The 21,203-nt window shown below is 46.0% G+C and overlaps 1 protein-coding gene across 1 annotated transcript in view; it reads left to right on the top strand.

Annotated features, from left to right (window-relative positions):
• The window catches only part of drp2 (dystrophin related protein 2), a 173,268-nt gene extending 157,507 nt beyond the window's left edge, over positions 1 to 15,761 (top strand). The window contains exon 23 of the mRNA XM_070882105.1: positions 14,740 to 15,761. Within this exon, the coding sequence (XP_070738206.1) occupies positions 14,740 to 14,777 (38 nt within the window). The 3' untranslated portion in view covers positions 14,778 to 15,761. The remainder of the gene's footprint in view (positions 1 to 14,739) is intronic.
• Positions 15,762 to 21,203: the final 5,442 nt, after the last annotated feature.

Below are 21,203 nucleotides of genomic sequence, written 5' to 3'. Positions count from 1 at the left end.
TTTCCCAGCTTGTCCACTCTTCATAATATTTAGCCCTGGTGTGTTGGAGGAGTTTTTTAGCTCCAGCCTGTTGAATTCACCTCTGGTCTGTATCAGGACTTACTCAATACTCTTCGATCATTATCGTTTGTGCTGGGTTTCGAGTTCCAGTATCTTTTCCTCCAGGTCTCTCTGGGTTTGCTGTACTCTACAGCCCTGAATTTCCATGGGGTTTCTCTGATCTCCAGCCGTAACCTCAGTTGAAGGTGGGAAGAGCTTCCAGATAAACAGTCATCTTTAGCCACCTACACCAGTTCGCCAGGGTTTTCCTCAATCTCCCGTCCAACAACCCCCACAGAAATTCCAGACGTATATCTATTGCTGAAGAAGAGCGCAATGATATGATCCCTGAGGACCGGTCTCTCAGTAGTATCGGTGAGATATGGAGGTTCTCATCCTCATTGACGCAGAGCACGGGTTGCACCAACAGAGAAGCCATGAACACCAATTTGCCAGTGTTCGGAGCAGGCTGGTAGGTTGGCAGGTGAGTTGGTGAGTGACCAATGTATATTCAGCAGTGGCTACGGACTCAGTTCAGCACCTTTTGACTCAAGATTGGCGTGCCTGCTTCAAGAAAAAGTAATCGATTCCAGGACATGTTTGGTTTGGGTTTGGGTAAAAGGTGAATTTGTTATCTGTGGAATTCTTAGTTCTTCATACATCTATCAGGCCATATCATTACCTCACTCTTGGATTACTATGGTAGCTTGTTCTATGTACTCTGTCTGCTGGGAGCTTGTCTAGCTGAAAGTGGAGGGCACACTATACTATTCATGTTTGAGAAATGTTCAGTAGGGAATGTGGAGAGTCCACATTTGGGACATATACAATGAGCATTATGTTACCAACCCTTTAATTGGATGGACATGTCCAGAGTGAAGGGAGATGCTTATTCAACAGTATTGCCACTCCTTGGATCAGTAATAGACCTACCCAGCTACTTGTGAGTTGGACAGGCTGTCAAGAAGTGAAATGGCCTACCTGAAGAATTTTCATATTTTCTTGTTCCTTTGAGGCAAGTCAGGATTTTTTCCCATTTGATTGGACAATTCAGACACTAAGGCCAAAATTTTAACGGAGACAGAATGGAAGCAGGAAGGGGGCTGGTGGGGGCGGCTGGTGTGCAGTCAGGAAACTCAGGTTTCTCTGTTACCTGCCCATAGCCGGCCAGATTGAGAGGCTAGCTGACTGGCTGGTGGGTATCAGAGAGGAGAAAGGGTGGGATCGGAGGAAGTGGGGGGAGGGGGTGGGAAAGCAGGGGGGGGCAGGTGGGGGGTGGGGAAGCGGGGGGGAGGGGGTGGGGAAGCGGGAGGGTTGGTAGGAAGGCCAGGATCGGAGGGATCGAGAGATCGGGGATAGGAAGGCGGCTGAGTATCGGAGGCCAGACGTGTGGTAAGGAGCCGAGGACCAGAGGCAGATCAGGATCAGATCAGTCAGAAACCTCCCTCCCAGCCCCAACCCACCCGTTTTATGGGATTAAAATGTCCCCCTTAATGTTTAGACAGATTATTTTGAGCTCGACCATGGTGAATTTGAGCAATATGTTGTACGCAGAAAGACCTGGTTATGCCCAGAGCAGTGGGTTATTGTATGTGCTCTCTACAGATGGAGGGGACATACCCATCTGATAGAGGGATGCATTCAGCGAGTGGAGGCTGCTGGTACTGAGCATTGCCTTTCCTCTTCACACTACTGTGTTCCTTATCCTATGGAAGTGTTTCTCTGCAGTTGCTCTGTTTGCACATGTGTAACAAATTGTATATCTTCTCCCTAGGACCAAGTTTTTATCCCCTCCCTTTCCCACCCCTTTTACAATTCTAGTCTGTTCCCTGGGTCACAACTGCCCTGTTGAATGTGGGCAGAAACATGGAAGTAAGTTTCACCAGGTCACAGAACGTCACGGAGCTGCGGTCCTTCCTGAGACTCCTCAACTATTTTGGTAACTTCCTACCGGGGTTAAGCACTCTTTTAGAGCCCCTACATGTGTTATTGCGCCAAGGTGAGAACTGGGTATGGGGAAAAAAACAAGTAATTGCTTTTGAGAAAGCCAGAAACATTTTATGGTCCAACAAGCTGCTTTTATTGTATAACCCGTGTAAAAGACTTGTGCTAGCATGTGACGCATCGTCGTAAGGAGTCGGGTGTGTATTACAACAAGCTAACGTTGCGGGGAAGTTGCAACCTGTCACCTATGCTTCCAGGAGCTTGTCTAAGGCCGAGAGGGCCTACAGCATGATTGAGAAAGAGGCATTAGCGTGTGTGTTCGGGGTAAAGAAAATGCATCAGTACTTGTTTGGCCTCAAATTTGAGCTGGAAATCGATCACAAGCCTCTCACATCCCTGTTCGCTGAAAACAAGGGGATAAATACTAATGCCTCAGCCCACATACAAAGGTGGGCACTTGCGCTATCAGCGTATAACTATACCATCCGCCACAGGTCAGGCACCGAGAACTGTGCGGATGCTCTCAGTCGGCTACCATTGCCCACCACAGGGGTGGAAATGGCGCAGCCTGCAAACTCGTTGATGGTGGCGCAGCCTGCAGACTTGTTGATGGTCATGGAAGCATTTGAAAATGATAAATCACCTGTCACGGCCCGCCAGATTAGGACTTGGACCAGCCTCTGCTGTCCCCAGTCAAAAACTGCGTACTGCATGGGAGCTGGGCCAGCATCACCGTTGAAATGCAAGAGCCAATCAAGCCGTTCCAGCGGCGAAAGGACGAGTTGTCCATTCAGGCAGACTGCCTGTTGTGGGGTAACCACATAGTGCTACCAAAAAAGGGCAGGGAGATGTTCATCTCGGATCTCGACAGCACACACCCGGGTATAGTAATGATGAAAGCGATGGCCAGATCCCACGTGTGGTGGCCCGGTATTGACTCTGACTTAGAGTCCTGTGTATGACAATGCAGCATGTGTGCTCAGTTGAGCAACGCGCCCAGAGAGGCACCACTAAGTTTGTGGTCCTGGCCCTCCAGACCATGGTCGAGGATCCATGTCGACCATGCGGGCCCGTTTCTCGGTAAAATGTTCCTGGTGGTGGTGGATACTTTTTCAAAATGGATTGAATGTGAAATAATGTCGGGAAACACGGCCACCACCACCATTGAAAGCCTGAGGGCCATGTTTGCCACCCACGGCCTGCCTGACATACTGGTCAGTGACAACGGGCCATGTTTCACCAGTGCCAAATTTAAAGAATTCATGACCCGCAATGGGATCAAACATGTCACCTCGGCCCCGTTTAAACCAGCCTCCAATGGTGCAGTACAAACAATCAAACAGTCACAGAAGGCTCACTCCAAATCCGCCTGTCCCGAGTACTGCTCAGCTACCGCACGAGACCCCACTCGCTCACAGGGGTGCCCCCGGCTGAGCTACTCATGAAAAGGACACTTAAAACCAGACTCTCGCTGGTTCACCCCAACCTGCATGATCAGGTAGAGAGCAGGCAGCAGCAACAAAATGTAAACGATGGTCGCGCCACTGTGTCACGGGAAATTGATCTGAACGACCCAGTGTATGTGCTAAACTATGGACATAGTCCCAAGTGGATCGCGGGCACGGCGATAGCTAAAGAAGGGAATAGGGTGTTTGTAGTCAAACTAGACAATGGACAAATTTGCAGAAAGCACCTGGACCAAACGAGGCTGCGGTTCACAGACTGCCCTGAACAATCCACAGCAGACACCACCTTTTTAGAGCCCACAACACACACCCAAAGGGTCCACGCCGGACCAGGAAATCAAACCGATCACGCCCAACAGCCCGGCAAGGCCAGGCTTACCTCACAATCCTACAGGGCCAACAACACGCCAGCCCAGCGAGGACAACAGCCAACACACCAGAACCGACATTTGTACCGAGGCGGTCCACCAGGGAAAGAAAGGCACCCAACCGCCTCACCTTGTAAATAGTTTTCACTTTGACTTTGGGGGTTGGGTGATGTTGCGTATCTGTAAATCATGCACTCCCATGTTCCGCCACCAGGTAGCTCGTCCCCTGAAGTCCCAAGGGATCCCAGCATCTCTTGGGAGCACTGTATATAAGCTGGCCCCTAAGGCCTGTTCCTCACTCTGGAGTGTCTTATTAAAGACTGAGGTCACTGTTACTTTAACTTCCCTGTGTGCAGCCTCATCTGTGTTAGGAACACAACAGACAACATTGCTGTGTTTTCCTCAACTTTTGAAGCGTTATATTCTGGTCAGTTGTGATGGTCTTTAGTGGATAGGGGCTCCATGAATTTCATCCTGTTGCCTGGCAAGGTAGGTGCATGTTGGTCAGGTGCTGAGATCTGTGCATGTGTGTGTGTGTATGTGTGTGTGCATGTGTATGTGTGTATGTGCGTTTGCAGAGAATTTGTGAGAAGTGCATTACAATTTCCTGGGTGCTTACAACAATAACTTCGATTTATATAATACCTGTAACGTAATAAGGCACTTCACAGGAGTATTATCAAAAGAAAACTGACACGATCCATATGAGGAGATGTTAGGGCAGATGACCAAAAGCTTGGTCGAAGAGGTAGGTTTTAAGGAGCATCTTAAAGGAGGAAAGCGAGGTGGAGAGATTTAGGGACGGAATTCTAGAGCTTAGGACCTAGGCTGTTGAAACCACGATGACTAATAGTGGAGCATTTAAAATCGGGGATGTTCAAAAGGCCAGAATAGGCAGAGCGCAGAGGTCTAGGGGGATTATCAGGCTGGAGAAGATCACAGAGATAAAATGGGGTAAGGCCATGGAGGGATTTGAAAATGAGGATGGGAATTTTAAAGTCAAGGCGTGGCTTAACTGGCAGTCAATATAGGACAGCGAGAACAGGGCAGATGGATGAGCAGGACTTGGTGCGAGTTAGCACACAGGCAGCAGAGTTTTGGATGAACTGAAGTTTATGGAGAGTAGAACTAGGGAAGCCGGCCAGGAGCAAGTTGGAATAGTCAAGTCTAGAGGTGATAAAGGCATGGATGAGGGTTTTGGCAGCACAGAAGTTGAGGTAAGCGCAAAGACAGGCGATATTATGAAGGTGAAAATGAGCAGTCTTAGTGATAGATTGGATATGAGATAGGAAGCTCAATTCATGATCAAATATGACACCAAGGTTTCGAACATACTTGGTCAGCCTTAGACGGGGGTAGGGGGGGGGGCGGGGGGTAGGGGGGGGGGAGTGAGAACTAATCAGTGGAAAGGCAATAGAGTTTGCAGTGTGAAATGAAGGCAGTGGCTTTGGTCTTCCCAATACTTAATTGGAGGAATTTTTTACTCATCCAGTGCTGGATGTCAGAGTAGTAGTATAATACTATAGAGATGGTGGAGGTTTGAGAGAGGTGGAGGTGAGGTAGAGCTGGGTATCATCAGCGTACATATGAAAACTCATGTCGTATTGCCAGATGATGTCACCGAGGGGCAATATGTAGACAAGAAATAGGAGGGGGCCTGATTGGAGGAATTCAAACAAGGAGTTCTGGAAAAAATGGACACGTATTTGGGAGGCGACATGTTCAAGAACTTTGGAGAGGAAAGGGAGTTTGGAGATGGGATGATAGTTTGCAAGGACAGAGGGGTCAAGGGTTGTTTTTTGGGGAGAGGGGTGATAAAGGCAGATTTGAAGAAAAGCGGGACAATACCTGAGGAGAGAGAATCGTTAACAATATCCGCTAACATGGGCGCCAGAAAGGGAAGTTGAGTCATCAGCAATTTAATAGGAATAGGTTCGAGAGAGCAGGAGGTTGGTCTCATTGCCAGAATGAGTTTTGAAAGGGCAAGAGGGGAAATAGGAGAGAAATTAGAGAAATATGCAAATTTAGGGTTAGTGCAGGGGGGGAAAAGGAGAAGAAGTAAGGTCTGGGGGAAGGGGAAGGGAGGGAATTGAAAGCAGAATTTACCCAGACAGACATCTCCTGGTGCAGTTCTTTTTGTGGGATTGGGGGCGGAAACAGGACCATGAGTGCAGGTCTGAAAGCCCTTTGCAGAAACTTAACCTTTTCCTATTTCACCTATCGAGATAATGCTGTCTGTCTTCTTGTGCAATATGATTAGCATGAATCAATTGTGAAGAACAACTGCTGTTATCACAGGGAAAAAAAACAAAGTCAAGTCAAACCGACCATTCAAATTAAACACGATACAGGCAACTCTCGATTATCCGCACACGGATGCAACGGGAAACCGTTGTAACAGCATTTTAAATTCGCTATCTTTCGCGGCCGCTGCTGACGTCGAGTCCTTTCGGCCCGGGAAAGCATCAGGCCTCTGACATCAGGGTCCTTTCGGCACAGGAAGGCAGTGTGCTCTGGAACTCCGGAGCTAGACAATCTCCTCTCAAGGCCACCTGCATGCATGCTGGTAATGTCCGTACATAACTGCCTTCTTACTGTTTGTAGCTGATTGCACAGTATTTCTTCATTGAAGTTTTAACTTTATAATGTCAACTCGCTCTAACGGAGAAATCGTTTACCCGCCATAGCCCAATCCCCGAGGGACCCGGATAATCGAGAGTTGCCTGTATTATAGAATAATAAATAAGGAAGAGTGTGATACAAGCTGGAAACCAATTGAAAAGTTTAGATGGTTAAAAGTGTGTGTGTGTCAGTGTGTGTGTTTCTGTATATGTGTGTATATGTATGTCTGTGTGGTGTGTGTGTGTGTGTGTGTATGTGTGTGATAATGGATACCTGAGAATAAGTTACAGGCTAGAATTAAATGGAGGAGTTAAGATAACTTTTACAGCAAATTAAACCAATTTTATTTCCTTGTCTATGGTCTCATCATAGGCTGTCCCTTGGAATCAAGGAAGACTTGCTTCCACTCCTAAAGTGAGTTCTTTGGTGGCTGAACAGTTCAACACGAGAGCCACAGACCCTGTCACATGTGGGACAGACATTCCTCGGGGGAAGTGGGGGGGTGGCACTGATTTACCACACGCTCCTTCCGCTGCCTGCGCCTGACCTCGTCACGCTCGCAGCGTTGAGATTCAAGGAACTCAACACCCTCCCGGATGCACTTTCTCCACCTAGGGCAGTCTTCGGCCAGGGTCTCCCAGGTGTCAGTGGTGATGTCGCACTTCACCTTGTAACGTTTCCGCTGCCCACCTTTGCCTTGCTTGCCATGAAGGAGCTCCGCATAGAGCACTTGCTTAGGGAGTCTCGTGTCTGGCATGCGAACTAAGTGGCCTGTCCAACAAAGCTGATCGAGTGTGGTCAGTGCTTCAATGCTGGGGATGTTAGCCTGGGTGAGGACACTGATGTTGGTGCGTCTGTCCTCCCAGGAGATTTGCAGGATCTTGCAGAGACATAATTGGTGATATATCTCCAGCGACTTGATATGTCTTCTGTAAGTCGTCCATGCCTCTGATCCATACAGGAGGGCGGGTATTACTACAGCCCTGTAGACCATGAGCTTGGTGGTAGGTTTGAGGGCCTGGTCTTCAAACACTCTTTTCCTCAGGCGGCTGAAGGCTGCACTGGCGCACTGGAGGCAATGTTGAATCTCCGCATCAATGTCTGCCTTTATTGACAAGAGGCTCCCGAGATATGGGAAGTGGTCCACGTTGTCTAGGGCCGCGCCATGAATCTTGATGATTGGGGGGCAGTGCTGTACGGCGAGGACAGGGTGGTGGAGGACCTTTGTCTTACGGATGTTAAGCGTAAACCCCATGCTTTCATATGCCTCAGTGAATACATTGACTATATCCTGGAGTTCAGCCTCAGAATGTGCGCAGGCGCAGGCGTTGTCCGCGTACTGCAGCTCAACAACAGAGGTTTGGGTGGTCTTGGACCTGGTCTGGAGGTGGCGTAGGTTAAACAGCTTCCCACTGGTTCTTTAGTTTAGTTCTACTCCAGCGGGGAGCTTGTTGATAGTGAGGTGGAGCATGGCAGCAATGAAGATTGAGAATAGGGTTGGAGCGATGGCGCAGCCCTGTTTGACCTCGATTCGGACGTGGAACGGGTCTGTAATGGATCTGCTGGTAAGGATCACGGCCTGCATGTTGTCGTGGAGCAGGCGAAGGATGTTGACAAACTTTTGGGGACATCCAAAACGGAGGAGGACGCTCCATAAGCCTTCACGGTCGACAGTGTCAAAGACCTTTGTAAGATCGAAAAAGGCCATGTATAAGGGCTGGCGCTGCTCCCTGCATTTTTCCTGCCGTTGTTGTGCTGCAAAGATCATGTCGATTGTTTCCCGTAGGGGACGAAATTCGCACTGTTACTCCGGGAGGAGCTCCTCGGCCACAAGGAGAAAACGGTTGAAGAGGACTCTAGCGACAACCTTCCCAGTGGTTGATAGCACGGAGATTCCCTGTAGTTGCCGCATTAGATTTGTTCCCCTTTTAAAAAATGGACACGATCATTGCATCTCTGAGATCACCCGGCATGCTCTCCTCCCTCCAAATGAGAGAGATGAGGTCATGTATCTGCGCCAACAGCACCTCTCCGCCATATTTTATCGCCTCAGCAGGAATTCCATCCGCACCCGCAGCCTTGTTATTCTTGAGCTGTTTTATGGCTTTGACTACCTCTTGCAGTGTTGGAGTTTCACGGGCTGGAGTTGAGAACACACGAGTCAAAGACAGAATTTCGATTGAGGAGATCTTCAAAGTGCTCCTTCCATCGGGCCTTGACAGCCTCGGTGTCCTTGATGAGTGTTTCCCCATTCTTTGCCAGGAGTGGGGTGGGGCCTTGGGAGTTTGGACTGTCGGTGGCCTTGACTGCAGCGAAGAATCCTCGTATGTCGTGGCTGTTGGCCAGTTGTTGTATCACCTGTGCTTTCTCCATCCACCACCTGTTCCTTAGGTTCCGGGTTTTTTGTTGGACCTCAACCTTGAGCCATCTGTAACATTGCTTTGTAGCTCCCGAGTTGGGTTGTTGCTTGAGGCTCAAAAATGCTCTGTGCTTACGATCTATTCGTTCTTGGATCTCCTGATCATTTTCATCAAACAAGTCCTGGTGTTTTCTAGTTGAGTAACCAAATGTCTTTTCACAGGCACTGGTTATGGAGGCCTGGAGGGCAGACCAAGCGCTGTGGGCATTGAGCATCTCAAGGTCATTAAAGCACGGCAGATTGGTTGTGAGGCACTGGCTGTATAGGGTTCTTTTAGCTGGGCCATTAAGTGCCCCAGCATAAATTTTTTTTGCGGCACTGCTTCTGCTGTCCCCTCTGCTTTGGTGCTATGTTAATATTGATGATGGATCGGATTAGGCGATGGTCGTCAGCTCCCGTCATGGCACGGGTGAGGCGCACATCCTTGCAATCCTTGGCTCGGGACGATGACATAGTCCAGCAGGTGCCAGTGTTTGGAGCGAAGGTGTTGCCGCAATGCCTTGTATTTATCCCTCTGGCGGAACAGGGTGTTGGTGATGAGGTGTTCGTGTTCTAGACATTTTGTCAGGAGTAGGGTGCCGTTGGAGTTGGATTTCCCTACCCCCTCGCTGCCAATCATGCCTCCCCAGAGAGGATGTGTCTTTGCCGACCCTGGCATTAAAGTCTCCTAGGAGGATCAATCTGTCGTCCTTGGGGACTATATGGGGACTAAATATGGTCTAAATACTGCATGAAATCAATCAAGGATGATGTGTGTTATGTCTTAAATAAAGCAATGTGACTGAGTACAGTAGATGTGAGTAAGTGTGACCTTAGTCTCTTTATTCTAACTCCAGAGTGCTTGTACAGCATGGGAGGCCTGCTTATATACAGTGCTCCCAAGGGATGCTGGGATCCCTTGGAACTCCAACAAATAACCCTCAGGTGGCGGTAGTGTGCAGGTTACATAGGGTTGCATACATAACATCACTCCCTCCCAAAGTCAATAGTAAACTTATTTACAGGGTGAGACGATCTGGGACTTTTCGCTCCCTAGTCGATCGTCTCGATACAAATGCAGGTGCAGGTGAGTTGGTTGGTTCTTCGCTGGGCTGCTGCACAGCTGGTCTTGCTGGGCTGCTGGGGGTGATCAACCGTGATGTCGGTTGCCACTTGTGTGTGTGTCGGAGGGTCGAAATTGGTGGTGTCCTCTTCAGGTTGCTCGTGGCTGTCTGTGAATTGCAGTTTGGTTTGGTCCAAATGCTTTCTGCAAGTTCGTCCATTTGTGAGTTTGACCTGAAACACCCTACTTCCTTCTTTGGCTATGACAGTGCCAGCAAGCCATTTGGGACCATGTCCATAGTTGAGTACAAATACAGATTCATTGACTTCAATATCACATGACAAATTTGCGCAATCATGGTACATGCTTTGTTGATGCCGCCTGCCCTCGACGTGATCGTGGAGATCGGGGTGGACTAGAGAGAGCCTTGTTTTGAGCATCCTTTTCATGAGCAGCTCGGCTGGGGGAACTCCGGTGAGCGAGTGGGGACTTGTGCGATAGCTGAGCAGGACTCGGGACAGGCGGGTCTGCAGGGAGCCTTCCGACACGCGTTTCAAGCATTGCCCGTTCTGCCTGGCCATTAGATGCTGGCTTGAACGGGGCAGATGTGACATGCTTGATCCCATTGCAGGTCATGAATTCCTTGAATTCAGCGCTGGTGAAGCACAGTCCATTGTCGCTGACAAGGACATCAGGCAGACCGTGCGTGGCAAATATGGCTCGTAGGCTTTCGATAGTGGCAGTGGACGTGCTTGCAGATATTATTACACACTCAATCCATTTTGAATAAGCATCCACAACCACCAAAAATATTTTGCCTAGAAACGGGCCAGCGAAGTCTACGTGGATCCTAGGCCACGGTTTGGAGGGCCATGACCACAAACTTAGCGGTGCCTCCCTGGGTGCATTGCTCAGTTGAGAGCAAGTGTTGCATTGGCACATGTAAGACTCCAAATCTGAGTCGATGCCGGGTCACCACACATGGGATCTGGCTATGGCTTTCATCATTACTATGCCTGGGTGGGTACTGTGTAGGTCGCGCATAAACATTTCCCTGCCTTTCTTAGGCAAAACCACGCGATTACCCCATAAAAGACAGTCCGCCTGTACGGATATTTTGTCTTTGCGGGTTGGAACGGCTTGATCTCTTCTTGCATCTCCACTGGGACGCTGGACCAGCTCCCATGGAAGACACAGTTTTTTACAAGGGACAGTAAAGGATCCTGGCTGGTCCAAGTCCTGATCTGGTGGGCCGTAACGGGAACTTTTCATTTTCAAATGCATCCATCACCAAGAGCAAGTCTGCGGGCTGTGCCATTTCCACCCCGGTGGTGGGCAATGGTAGCCAACTGAGGGCATCAGCGCAGTTCTCTGTGGTTGGCCTGTGGCGAATTACATAGTTATATGCAGACAGTGTGAGTGCCCATCTTTGGATGCGAGCAGAGGCATTGGTATTGATGCCTTTGCTCTCTGAGAATAGCAATATGAGTGGCTTATGGTCAGTTTCTAACTCGAACTTAAGCCCAAACAGATACTGATGCATTATTTTTACCCCGTAAACGCATGCCAGAGATTCTTTTTCAATCATGCTGTAGGCCCTTTCGGCCTTGGACAAGCTCCTGGATGCATAAGCGACCGGTTGCAATGTTCCCAATTCGTTTGCTTGTTGTAACACACACCCGACCCCGTACGAAGATGCATTACAAGCTAGCACTAAATGTTTACAAAGATTATACAGGATAAGCAGTTTCGGGCTTTCTCAAAAGCTGTCTCTTGTGATTTCCCCCATACCCAGTCATCTCCCTTGCGTAGCAACACGTGTAGAGGTTTTAGCAAGGTACTTAACCCGGGTAGGAAATTACCAAAATAATTGAGGAATCCCAGGAACGACCGCAGCTCCGTTAAGTTCTGTGGTCTCGGCGCGTTCTTGATGGCTTCCATCTTGGCGTCGGTGGGTCTGATGCCATCTGCCGCGATTCTTCTCACTAAGAACTCGACCTCTGGTGCCAGGAAAACATACTTCGAGCGTTTCAACCTGAGTCCCACATGATCTAGCCGACTTAGAACCTCGTCCAGGTTCTGCAAGTGTTCGATGGTGTCCCGACCTGTGATCAATATGTCTTCCTGGAAAACCACGGTGTGCGAAACCGACTTTAGCAGACTCTCCATGTTCCTTTGAAAAATAGCCGTGGCTGATCGAATCCCAAACGGGCATCTATTGTAGATGAACAGACCTTTGTGCGTGTTGATGCAGGTGAGGCCTTTCGAAGATTCCGCCAGCTCCTGCGTCATGTAGGCCGAGGTCAGGTCCAACTTGGTGAATGTCTTTCCTCCTGCCAGCGTCGCAAATAGGTCGTCTGCCTTGGGTAGCAGGTACTTGTCCTGCAGTGAAAAACGGTTAATCGTTACTTTATAGTCCCCACAAATTCTAACCATGCCATTACCCTTGAGAACCGAAACAATCGGACTGGCCCACTCGATGAACTCCACTGGCACGATGATGCCCTCTCGTTGCAGCCTGTCTAGCTTAATCTCCACTTTCTCTCACATCATATACGGCACCGCCCGTGCTTTGTGGTGAATGGGTCGTGTACCGGGAATCAAGTGGATCTGCACCTTTGTCCCCGAGAAACATCCAATGCCTGGCTCAAACAATGATGGGAACTTGCTCAGAACCTAGGCACATGAGGCGTCATAGACAGACGAAAGTGCTGGGATGTCGCCCCAGTTCCAGCGGATTTTTCCCAGCCAGCTTCTGCCGGACAGTGTTGGGCCATCCCCTGATACAATCCATAGTGGGAGTTCGTGCACTGCTCCATCATAGGAGACTTTTACTGCTACACTGCCAATTACAGGGATCAGCTCTTGAGTATAAGTTCTTAGCTTGGTATGAATAGGGCTCAGCTTGGGCCTGTGTGCCTTGTTGCACCACAGCCTTTCGAAGGCCTTTTTGCTCATGATGGACTGACTCGCACCCATGTCCAATTCCATGGATACTGGAATTCCATTCAGTTCAACTTTTAACATGATTGGTGGACATTTCGTGGTGAAGGTGTGTACCCTGTACACTTCTGCCTCCTCGGTTTGAGTCTCTAGTTCAGTTTGATCCACCATGGATCGGTCTTCCTCTGCAACGTGGTGGTTTGCAGGGTTTGCAGCTCATCTGCACATTCGCTGGAGGTGTCCCATTGTTCCACAGCCTTTGCACGCATAGTGTTTGAAGCGGCATTGATCGGCTCAATGATCACCTCCGCAGCGCCACCAAGGTGTCAATTACCTCGCATTGACGCTTGATGCCGGGCTCTGGGTCATCTGAGGTCGTGCAGCTGCAGACGTGTACGTTCTGCCATATGCATTCCTGCCTGAAAGCAACGTTACTTTGTGTACAGTACTTGCCGAAACATCTTTATACTGTGAAATTTGTTTGGTGTTATCGCTGGTGGACATAAATGCCTGGGCTATCGTTATGGCTTTGCTCAGGTTCAGTGTTTCAACAGTCAGTAGTTTGCGGAGGATAACCTCATGGCCAATGCCAAGCACAAAAAAGTCTCTTGGCATTTGCTCCAGGAATCCATCAAATTCACAAAATGTCCTGCAAGGTGCCTTAGTTTGGCGATGTAGCTCGCCACTTCCTGGCCTTCACACCATTGACATGTGTAAACTCGATACCTTGCCATCAGAACGCTCTCCTTCAGATTTAGGTGCTCCCAGACCAGCATACACAGTTCTTCATACGATTTGGTTGTTGGTTTCACCATAGCAAGAAGATTCTTCATGAGGCCATAGGTTGTTGCCCCGCAGACGGTGAGGAGGATCGCCCTTCATTTGGCAGCGTTTGCACTCCCTTCCAGCTCGTTGGCCACGAAATATTGGTCAAGTTGCTCCATGAAGGCCTCCCAATCGTCCCCTTCTGAGAATTTCTCCAGGATACCAAAGTTCTCTGCATTCTCTGCATGGTTCGTTATCTCATCGCCAGTTGTTATGTCTTAAATAAAGCAATGTGACTGAGTACTGTAGACTTGAGTAAGTGTGACCTTAGTCTCTTTATTCTAACTCCAGAGTGCCTGCATAGCATGGGAGACCTGCTTATATACAGTGCTCCCAAGGGATGCTTGGATCCCTTGGGACTCCAACAGATATGCCCTCAGGTGTAAGTGTGCAAGTTACATAGGGTTGCATACATAACAATTTGTGTTCTTATTTCAGAAAACAGCGATTGTAATTAGACCTCAAAATGTGCCTTGTATTATTAATTTTGTTATTTTTCCGAGTGCTGTCACAGACATGTTTCTTTTCCCCCCCAAAGGTGCAAGTTCCTCCTTCAGCCCATTTCTCAGGACTCCCATGCCATGCAACACCCACGATCCAGACAGCAGTGGGTAACTTAGTTTCAGGCCTCAAACTAAAAGACTGAAACTGGCAGCTGGAAGGCTTGTGAAGGGATTCAGTCTTCAATTTTCCTTCCTTCCTGTGGGGAAATCTTAGATCGCCATTCTGTGCCTTTCCATGATGAGATTATGAACTCCATGAATGAAGGATGTCAGGCAAAGGCTATATCGTATCATTTTGTGACACAGTGTTGCAATTTCAATCATCCGAGAATAAAACGAGTAATTGTGTAAGGAGGCTAAAAGCAAGGTGTAACTTGGAAAGTAGTACCCGGGCCGTGAAATAATGGGAGATTAATTTGCAAATGAGAACTTATGGATAATGTTTTGCAACTGAAAGCTGCTTTTGCAGTTATACCAGCCCAATATAATGCCCAGTGAGAGATGAAGTAAGAGGAAGCAGAGTTCAGAATAGATTTGTTATTTTTCCTTCTTTCTCTGTTTCTTTCAGGTGAATCCTCCTACCACTTAGGAAAAGCGCATGAGTGATGGAAGACATCGGAATTAGTCCCCTTGCCAGAACCAGCTCGGCTTCACTGATGCTCAAGCGTAAAAGCATAACCCAATACAGAGTATCACCACTTGGGTTCTGTGGGTGTATGAAGGAGATACAGAGAACTTGAATTCAGTGGGACCTCAGTTATCCAGTGAACCCCTACTTTTGGGATTCCAGTGTTCAACAACAAGTTAGCCATTGGTAACAAGAGCATCCAATTCTAAGGCAACCAAAGCAGAGAAACTTGTTTGTCTTTTAATTAGCTGAGTTGCCAAAAAGCCACTTACAGTCTGATTATACATGCACTTTTATAGTAGAGATTGCTGATCGGATAATGTTTCAAAGGTAAAAGTTAGAAATTGTTGAGCCGGGAATACTTTGGGGAACCATATGGGGCAGCAAGATAAGAGCTGTTGATGTTGGGTAAATTGAAAACTATTCTCCAGAAGTTGTGATGTATGAACACAAAGGTGTAATAGTTTTCATATTGTAGTTTGAGGTTGAGATTGGTGTATTAGCATTTATTAGAGAAGCTTTCTAATTTGGTTTGGGATTTGATCTAGGTATACCATAGTTTTATAGATATGGTATAGGTATAAGGATTAAGATGGCAGCAGGAGTCCAATATCTGTTGCATGATAGTTGATTTGATGTACTTTTTTAGTCTGGGTTCATTCAATGACTGAGGTAGATTCTAGATCAAGAGCAGGTTTGGCGATGAGAAGCTGAAGAAGACTATGGGATGAGATGACAAAACTTGACATTCATCAGATTATAAAGCATATTCATAAGGATGTAAATTTGTCAGAAAGGACACATTCATTTGTGAGATCTAACCTCCAGAAGATGTAGTATGAGGCATAACTCAAAGTGTAATACCTACACATGAAAGTGGATTTCATAATATATTGCAAAATCTTAGTAGAATCATTAATGAACTCAGTCATTACTGACGGAAACTTTCTATAACTTTTGTACCTGGTCACAGAAAATTGACATTATTCTTAGTATTCAGGGAATAAAGATTTCTCTAAGTATTGAAGATTGAAGATTAGAAAGTATTTTTGTGAGTGTTGTGAGATAGAAACATTACAAAGTATCTTTGTAATGGATGTGTTACGACAAATTAGAAAGTGTCCTCGGGATTCTGTGACACAGAAGATTGGAAGGTGTCTTTCGGATGTTTATAACATCAAATGCGAAGGTTTCTTTGTGAGTTTTGTAAGACTGAAGATAAGAATATGTCTGTGACATGTTGTGAAATTGAAGATTAGAAGGGATGTTGCAAGAAACAAATTAGAAAGTGAAAGTGAAGACTAAGAGGTATCTTCAGGCCGTTGCAGGACCACGAATAAGCAAGTGTCTTTGAGATGTGTAACAGAAGATTCAAAGATGTGTTTGGGATATTGTAAAACTGAAAATTAAAAATTACCTTTGGAATGTTGCAGTCTGCAAAGTGATGTTGAAAAGGACATAAAATTAGATGGTATCTTTGGATGTGAGACAAATTAGAAGATGTCTTTAGAACTTTGTAAAACTAAAGGCTAGAAGGTGTATTTGGGATGTGATACCAAGGGTTAGAAGGTGTCTGAGATATTTGAAACTGAAAGTTAGGAGATGCCTTTGGGAAGACTGATAGACTGAAAACCAGAAGGTATACTTGGCATATTGCAAGACAATATTAAAATGTATCAATGTGATGGTTGTGAAATTGAATACTATAATGTCTCTTTGCAATGTTGTGGAACAGAAGTTTATAAAGGAGACTAAAAATTATAAGTTTCTTTGGGATGTTGCAAGACAGAAGATTAGAAGGTGCCTTTGGAAGGTTAGAGACTGAAGATTAGAAGGTGATTTAGGAGATTACAAGACTGAAGATTAGAAGCTGCTTTGAGATGTTACAAGATGAAGGATTAACAGGTGCTTTGGGATGTTATGAGACTGAAGATTAGAAGCTGCTTTGAGATGTTACAAAATGAAGGAATAGAAGGTGCTTTGTTATGTTGCAGGACTGAAGCTGAGAAGGTGTCTTTGGGATGTTGTGGGACTGAAGATGAGAAGGTGTCTTTGGGATGTTATGGGACTGAAGATGAGAAGGTTTCTTTGGGATGTTGCAGGAGTGAAGATGAGAAGGTGTCTTTGGGATGTTGTGGGACTGAAGATGAGAAGGTGTCTTTGGAATGTTGCAGGAGTGAAGATGAGAAGGTGTCTTTGGGATGTTGTGGGACTGAAGATGAGAAGGTGTCTCTGGAATGTTGTGGGACTGCAGATGAGAAGGTGTCTTTGGGATGTTATGGGACTGAAGATGAGAAGGTTTCTTTGGAATGCTGTGGGACTGAAGATGAGAAGGTGTCTTTGGGATGTTATGGGACTGAAGATGAGAAGGTGTCTTTGGAATGTTGTGGGACTGAAGATGAGAAGGTGTCTTTGGGATGTTGTGGGACTGAAGATGAGAAGGTGTCTTTGGGATGTTATGGGACTGAAGATGAGAAGGTTTCTTTGGGATGTTGCAGGAGTGAAGATGAAAAGGTGTCTTTGGGATGTTGTGGGGCTGAAGATGAGAAGGTTTCTTTGGGATGTTGCAGGAGTGAAGATGAAAAGGTGTCTTTGGGATGTTGTGGGGCTGAAGATGAGAAGGTGTCTTTGGGATGTTGTGGGACTGAAGATGAGAAGGTGTCTTTGGGATGTTATGGGACTGAAGATGAGAAGGTGTCTTTGGGATGTTGTGGGACTGAAGATGAGAAGGTGTCCTTGGGATGTTGCAAGACAATTGGGGTGCATTTCATAGAAGGTATCATTGTGATGGAATTGAGACTGAATATTATAAGGAGACTTTGTGATACTTTTAAAGAGAAAATTATCAAGTAAATTTTGATAGATAGTATCTTTGCAAGATTAGAAATGATTAGGTATCTTTGGGCATTGTGAGGTAGACGTTGTATTGGAGTGTTGGGCAACTTTCAATGCCATGTGATTTATAAATCATATTGGTAAGGCCAGCAATCCCCAGCTGGTGATCAGGCTTTCCTCTATACTGCACACATCTGTTTGCTGTATTTTTCCTAAAATCCTGTGATCATTTATCTGTACAGGCCCCAAGTAAAAACACATTAAGAAAAGTCTAGAAACAATGAGTTCACTATAATATTTTACAAAATAGTTATGTTTCACAATCTGTCAAGTGTATCACCCCCTCATATAATCTGAGCGGTGCAAATCAGCCAGTACACCTGTTCATTCTCTGAAAATGTGAAACGGGACAGAAAATAGCAAGAACCTCATACTCTAATGATTCAGAGATTTTGCCAATTCTCTCCTTATGTCTGATTCAGGATGCCTTTTCCCTATAAACGCAGGAATCAGTAGAGATATAGGAGGCCCAAAATACTTGCTGTTGAGGAATTTTCCAAAACTGAATGGCTGAGGTTCCACTGCAGATAGAATATCAATGAGATTACACTGAGGGACATCAGGGCTGCAGTAGATGTGGAAGTCACAATGTAAAGGATGTGTTACTATTTTTGGAATATCATGAATAAGATGAATCAATTCATATAGTGACCTTTTGATTCTATATCTTTCATTTTTAATTGTAATTATTCTTACTGAACATACTTTGAATGCATTCTCAAGTGCACTGAAATAACCAAATTTGAAAAGTTCAGCTCACTGGATTGAAAGCAAATGATTTTGAAAAATTACAGAGAAAACATTTGGAGAACAAACCATTTCCTGATGACTGCGCAAACCACATAAATAGGGAAAACTAATGTAATATAATTAACATGGTAGCGAATATTTTCTGTTGTGGAGTAGCTAAGTGAGACTGCCCTTCCACACATGCAACTTGGATTCCAATTTTCTTCTTAGTCAGTCCCTCAGAGTTGAGGATGATTTACATCCACACTAAAATGAGTTCTCAGTGACTGATGAGTCCAATGCGGGACCTACAGTCTCTGTCACAGGTGGGGCAGAGGGTGGTTGAAGAGATGGGTGGGTGGGGTGCTTGGGTTGTCTTGCGCTCCTTCCGCTGTTTGCGCTTGGCTTCCGCTTGCTCCCGGCGCAGAGACTCGTGGTGTTCGGCGTCTTCGCGGATGCAGCCCAACTGAAAGCAGTAAGGATCCATGAGGTATTGAGTTTGGGAAATGTATTACCTCAAGGATCCTTACAGCTTTCAATTGGGAACTTGGGAAAACATCATTCCAATTTCTATTGGAAGCTTGTCTACATTGTAAAACTACCCAAAATTCAACATAAAATGGGCATAAAATACAAAGCAAAGAAGCTCGAAAATGGCAGCTTTCAAAAATTGAATTGTCACAATGGTGTAGTAAAGAGCCAGAATCTTAACCTAACATTAACACTGATTGTTGTGGCTAAGTGGACAGAGCTTAACTCTGCCTGTAATTCCTGCTATATCTGTCCTGGGAGTACTTGATGTGGCAGTGCAGAGGAAACTTTACTTTATCTCATTTTGTTACACGTGACCTGGAAGTACTTCATAGGGCATCTTAGAGAAAACTGCACATTGCATCTAATCCTTGTTATATCTGTGTGCTTGCTAGTACCATATAGAGGGAATTTTAATGTTCATTTAATCTGTACTCTCTATACTTAAGCTTGATACTAACTAGCTGTTAAAAGCATAAAGGTATTCCATTCCCTAACATTTATTTCCCCTCACCTTATTAAAGCCAAATTACTGTGTGACATAAATAATCATAAACATCCATGACAATAATTCCAACGCTTCCGTCGGCAAACAACTCAAAACTCAGCCAGTTCAGGAAAGGTTGCCTAGGTATTTGAGACCAAGGAAGTCAACTTTAGGTTGTCAATGATCCCAAGAGAATCATGGCAACCTTCCAGCACTGCCTGAGATATGGAACAGTGCCACCCAAGAGCTAAGCAAATGCCAAAAAATTGTCATTTCAACAGCTAAACTCGTTAATGGCATTTTGGTTATAATGATTAATTTATCTACAAATGGGATGGGGGATGTTAAACTAATTTAAAACACTTCACTGTGGCTCATCTATTAAGCTCAGTCCCTTATTCCAGAATTGAAAAGACAGATGCACTGAACTTTCAATACAGCAATTAGGAAGTGGCACAAAAGCAAGATGATTTTCGATTTGAACAGTAGCATTTTAATTGATTTGAAATCATTTCAGGAGCATTCGCTTCTACTGCCTACTAATCTCTACTCTCGTAATCATTCAAATCACTCACTTGTATTGACTCTTGAATTCTATTCACTAATGATTGACAATATAAAGGTACATGTTCTGCTTGTGCACTCCCAGCACGGAGCATCACCTGCGGGTAATGCATATTGGGAACATGAGTGGAATAGACAGAGAATCGTGGGCTGGGCACATGCTGTTTCCTGATCTGCACTCAGTGAGTGAGCTTCTGCACTGAGAGTTCACAAGCAGAAGATTTACCCAATAATTTTCTTTTAGAGATTTACAATAATGTCTATGATCCTCAAAATAATTGGGTTTTTTCTCTGTAGGCATTAGTTGGCAACTCTCGATTATCCGGGTCCCTCGGGGATTGGGCTATGCCGGGTAAACGATTTCTCCGTTAGATCGAATTGACATGACAGTTAATGCTTACAGTACTGCAGGTGTGCTCTAACCAATAGCTGTAGCGTATCTTCTAATCCTTGAATTCTAGTCCTCTAGATCTAAAGACCATTAGGCTTGTTGATTACTTCCTGTAACTGTTCATGGCATTTTAATGAATTATGAGAGGCAGTGGACCTGTGTGCGAGCAGCAGCGGGAACTGAGGCAAGGCAGAGCACTTAAAAGCAAGGCTCAACAGGCAACATTCGAAAGGAACATCAGAGTTTCAAAGTGACATCACACACACGGAATTTTAAATGCCATTACAACAGTTTCCTGTTATATCCGTGTGCGGATAATCGAGAGTTGCCTGTATATCTTATTCAGCAACATCAGGCACTCAGTGGGGCTGAATATCTATGAGGAGTGCATCTCACAGTTCGAGGGATTAGGAGGAGGTCCTGTAATTACCATACAAGTAACAAACAGCCCATCTCAGGTGCCTGCCTTCCCCAGGAAGTCACATACCCCAGCACAAAAGGCCAGTCTGGGAGAATACTGGGTGTGCTATCCCATCCTGATCCCCACTGTCACAGGTACCTCTCGACACCCTTGGGACTTTTGTGAGGAAGCCAAAAAAAATAAGTGAAATAAATCTTCGATATTCGGAGGTCCATGACAAGTAGTGGTCCACACATACATCTTTTAGCACCTGCTCTCACTAAGCGCAATAGCTGATAACACTCTACCAGACTTCTGCTATGCTGGGGACCCAGGAACTTCCAGTGTGGAGAGTCGACACATCCAAACCCTGCCCCTTTGTGCATAATAGCCTTGCTTGAGCTTAA

Source organism: Pristiophorus japonicus, chromosome 6, assembly GCF_044704955.1.
Source record: "Pristiophorus japonicus isolate sPriJap1 chromosome 6, sPriJap1.hap1, whole genome shotgun sequence".
NCBI classification, from domain to species: domain Eukaryota; kingdom Metazoa; phylum Chordata; class Chondrichthyes; family Pristiophoridae; genus Pristiophorus; species Pristiophorus japonicus.
The sequence above is the reverse complement of the archived record's forward strand: the minus strand, read 5'-3'. Positions and strand labels throughout refer to the sequence as shown.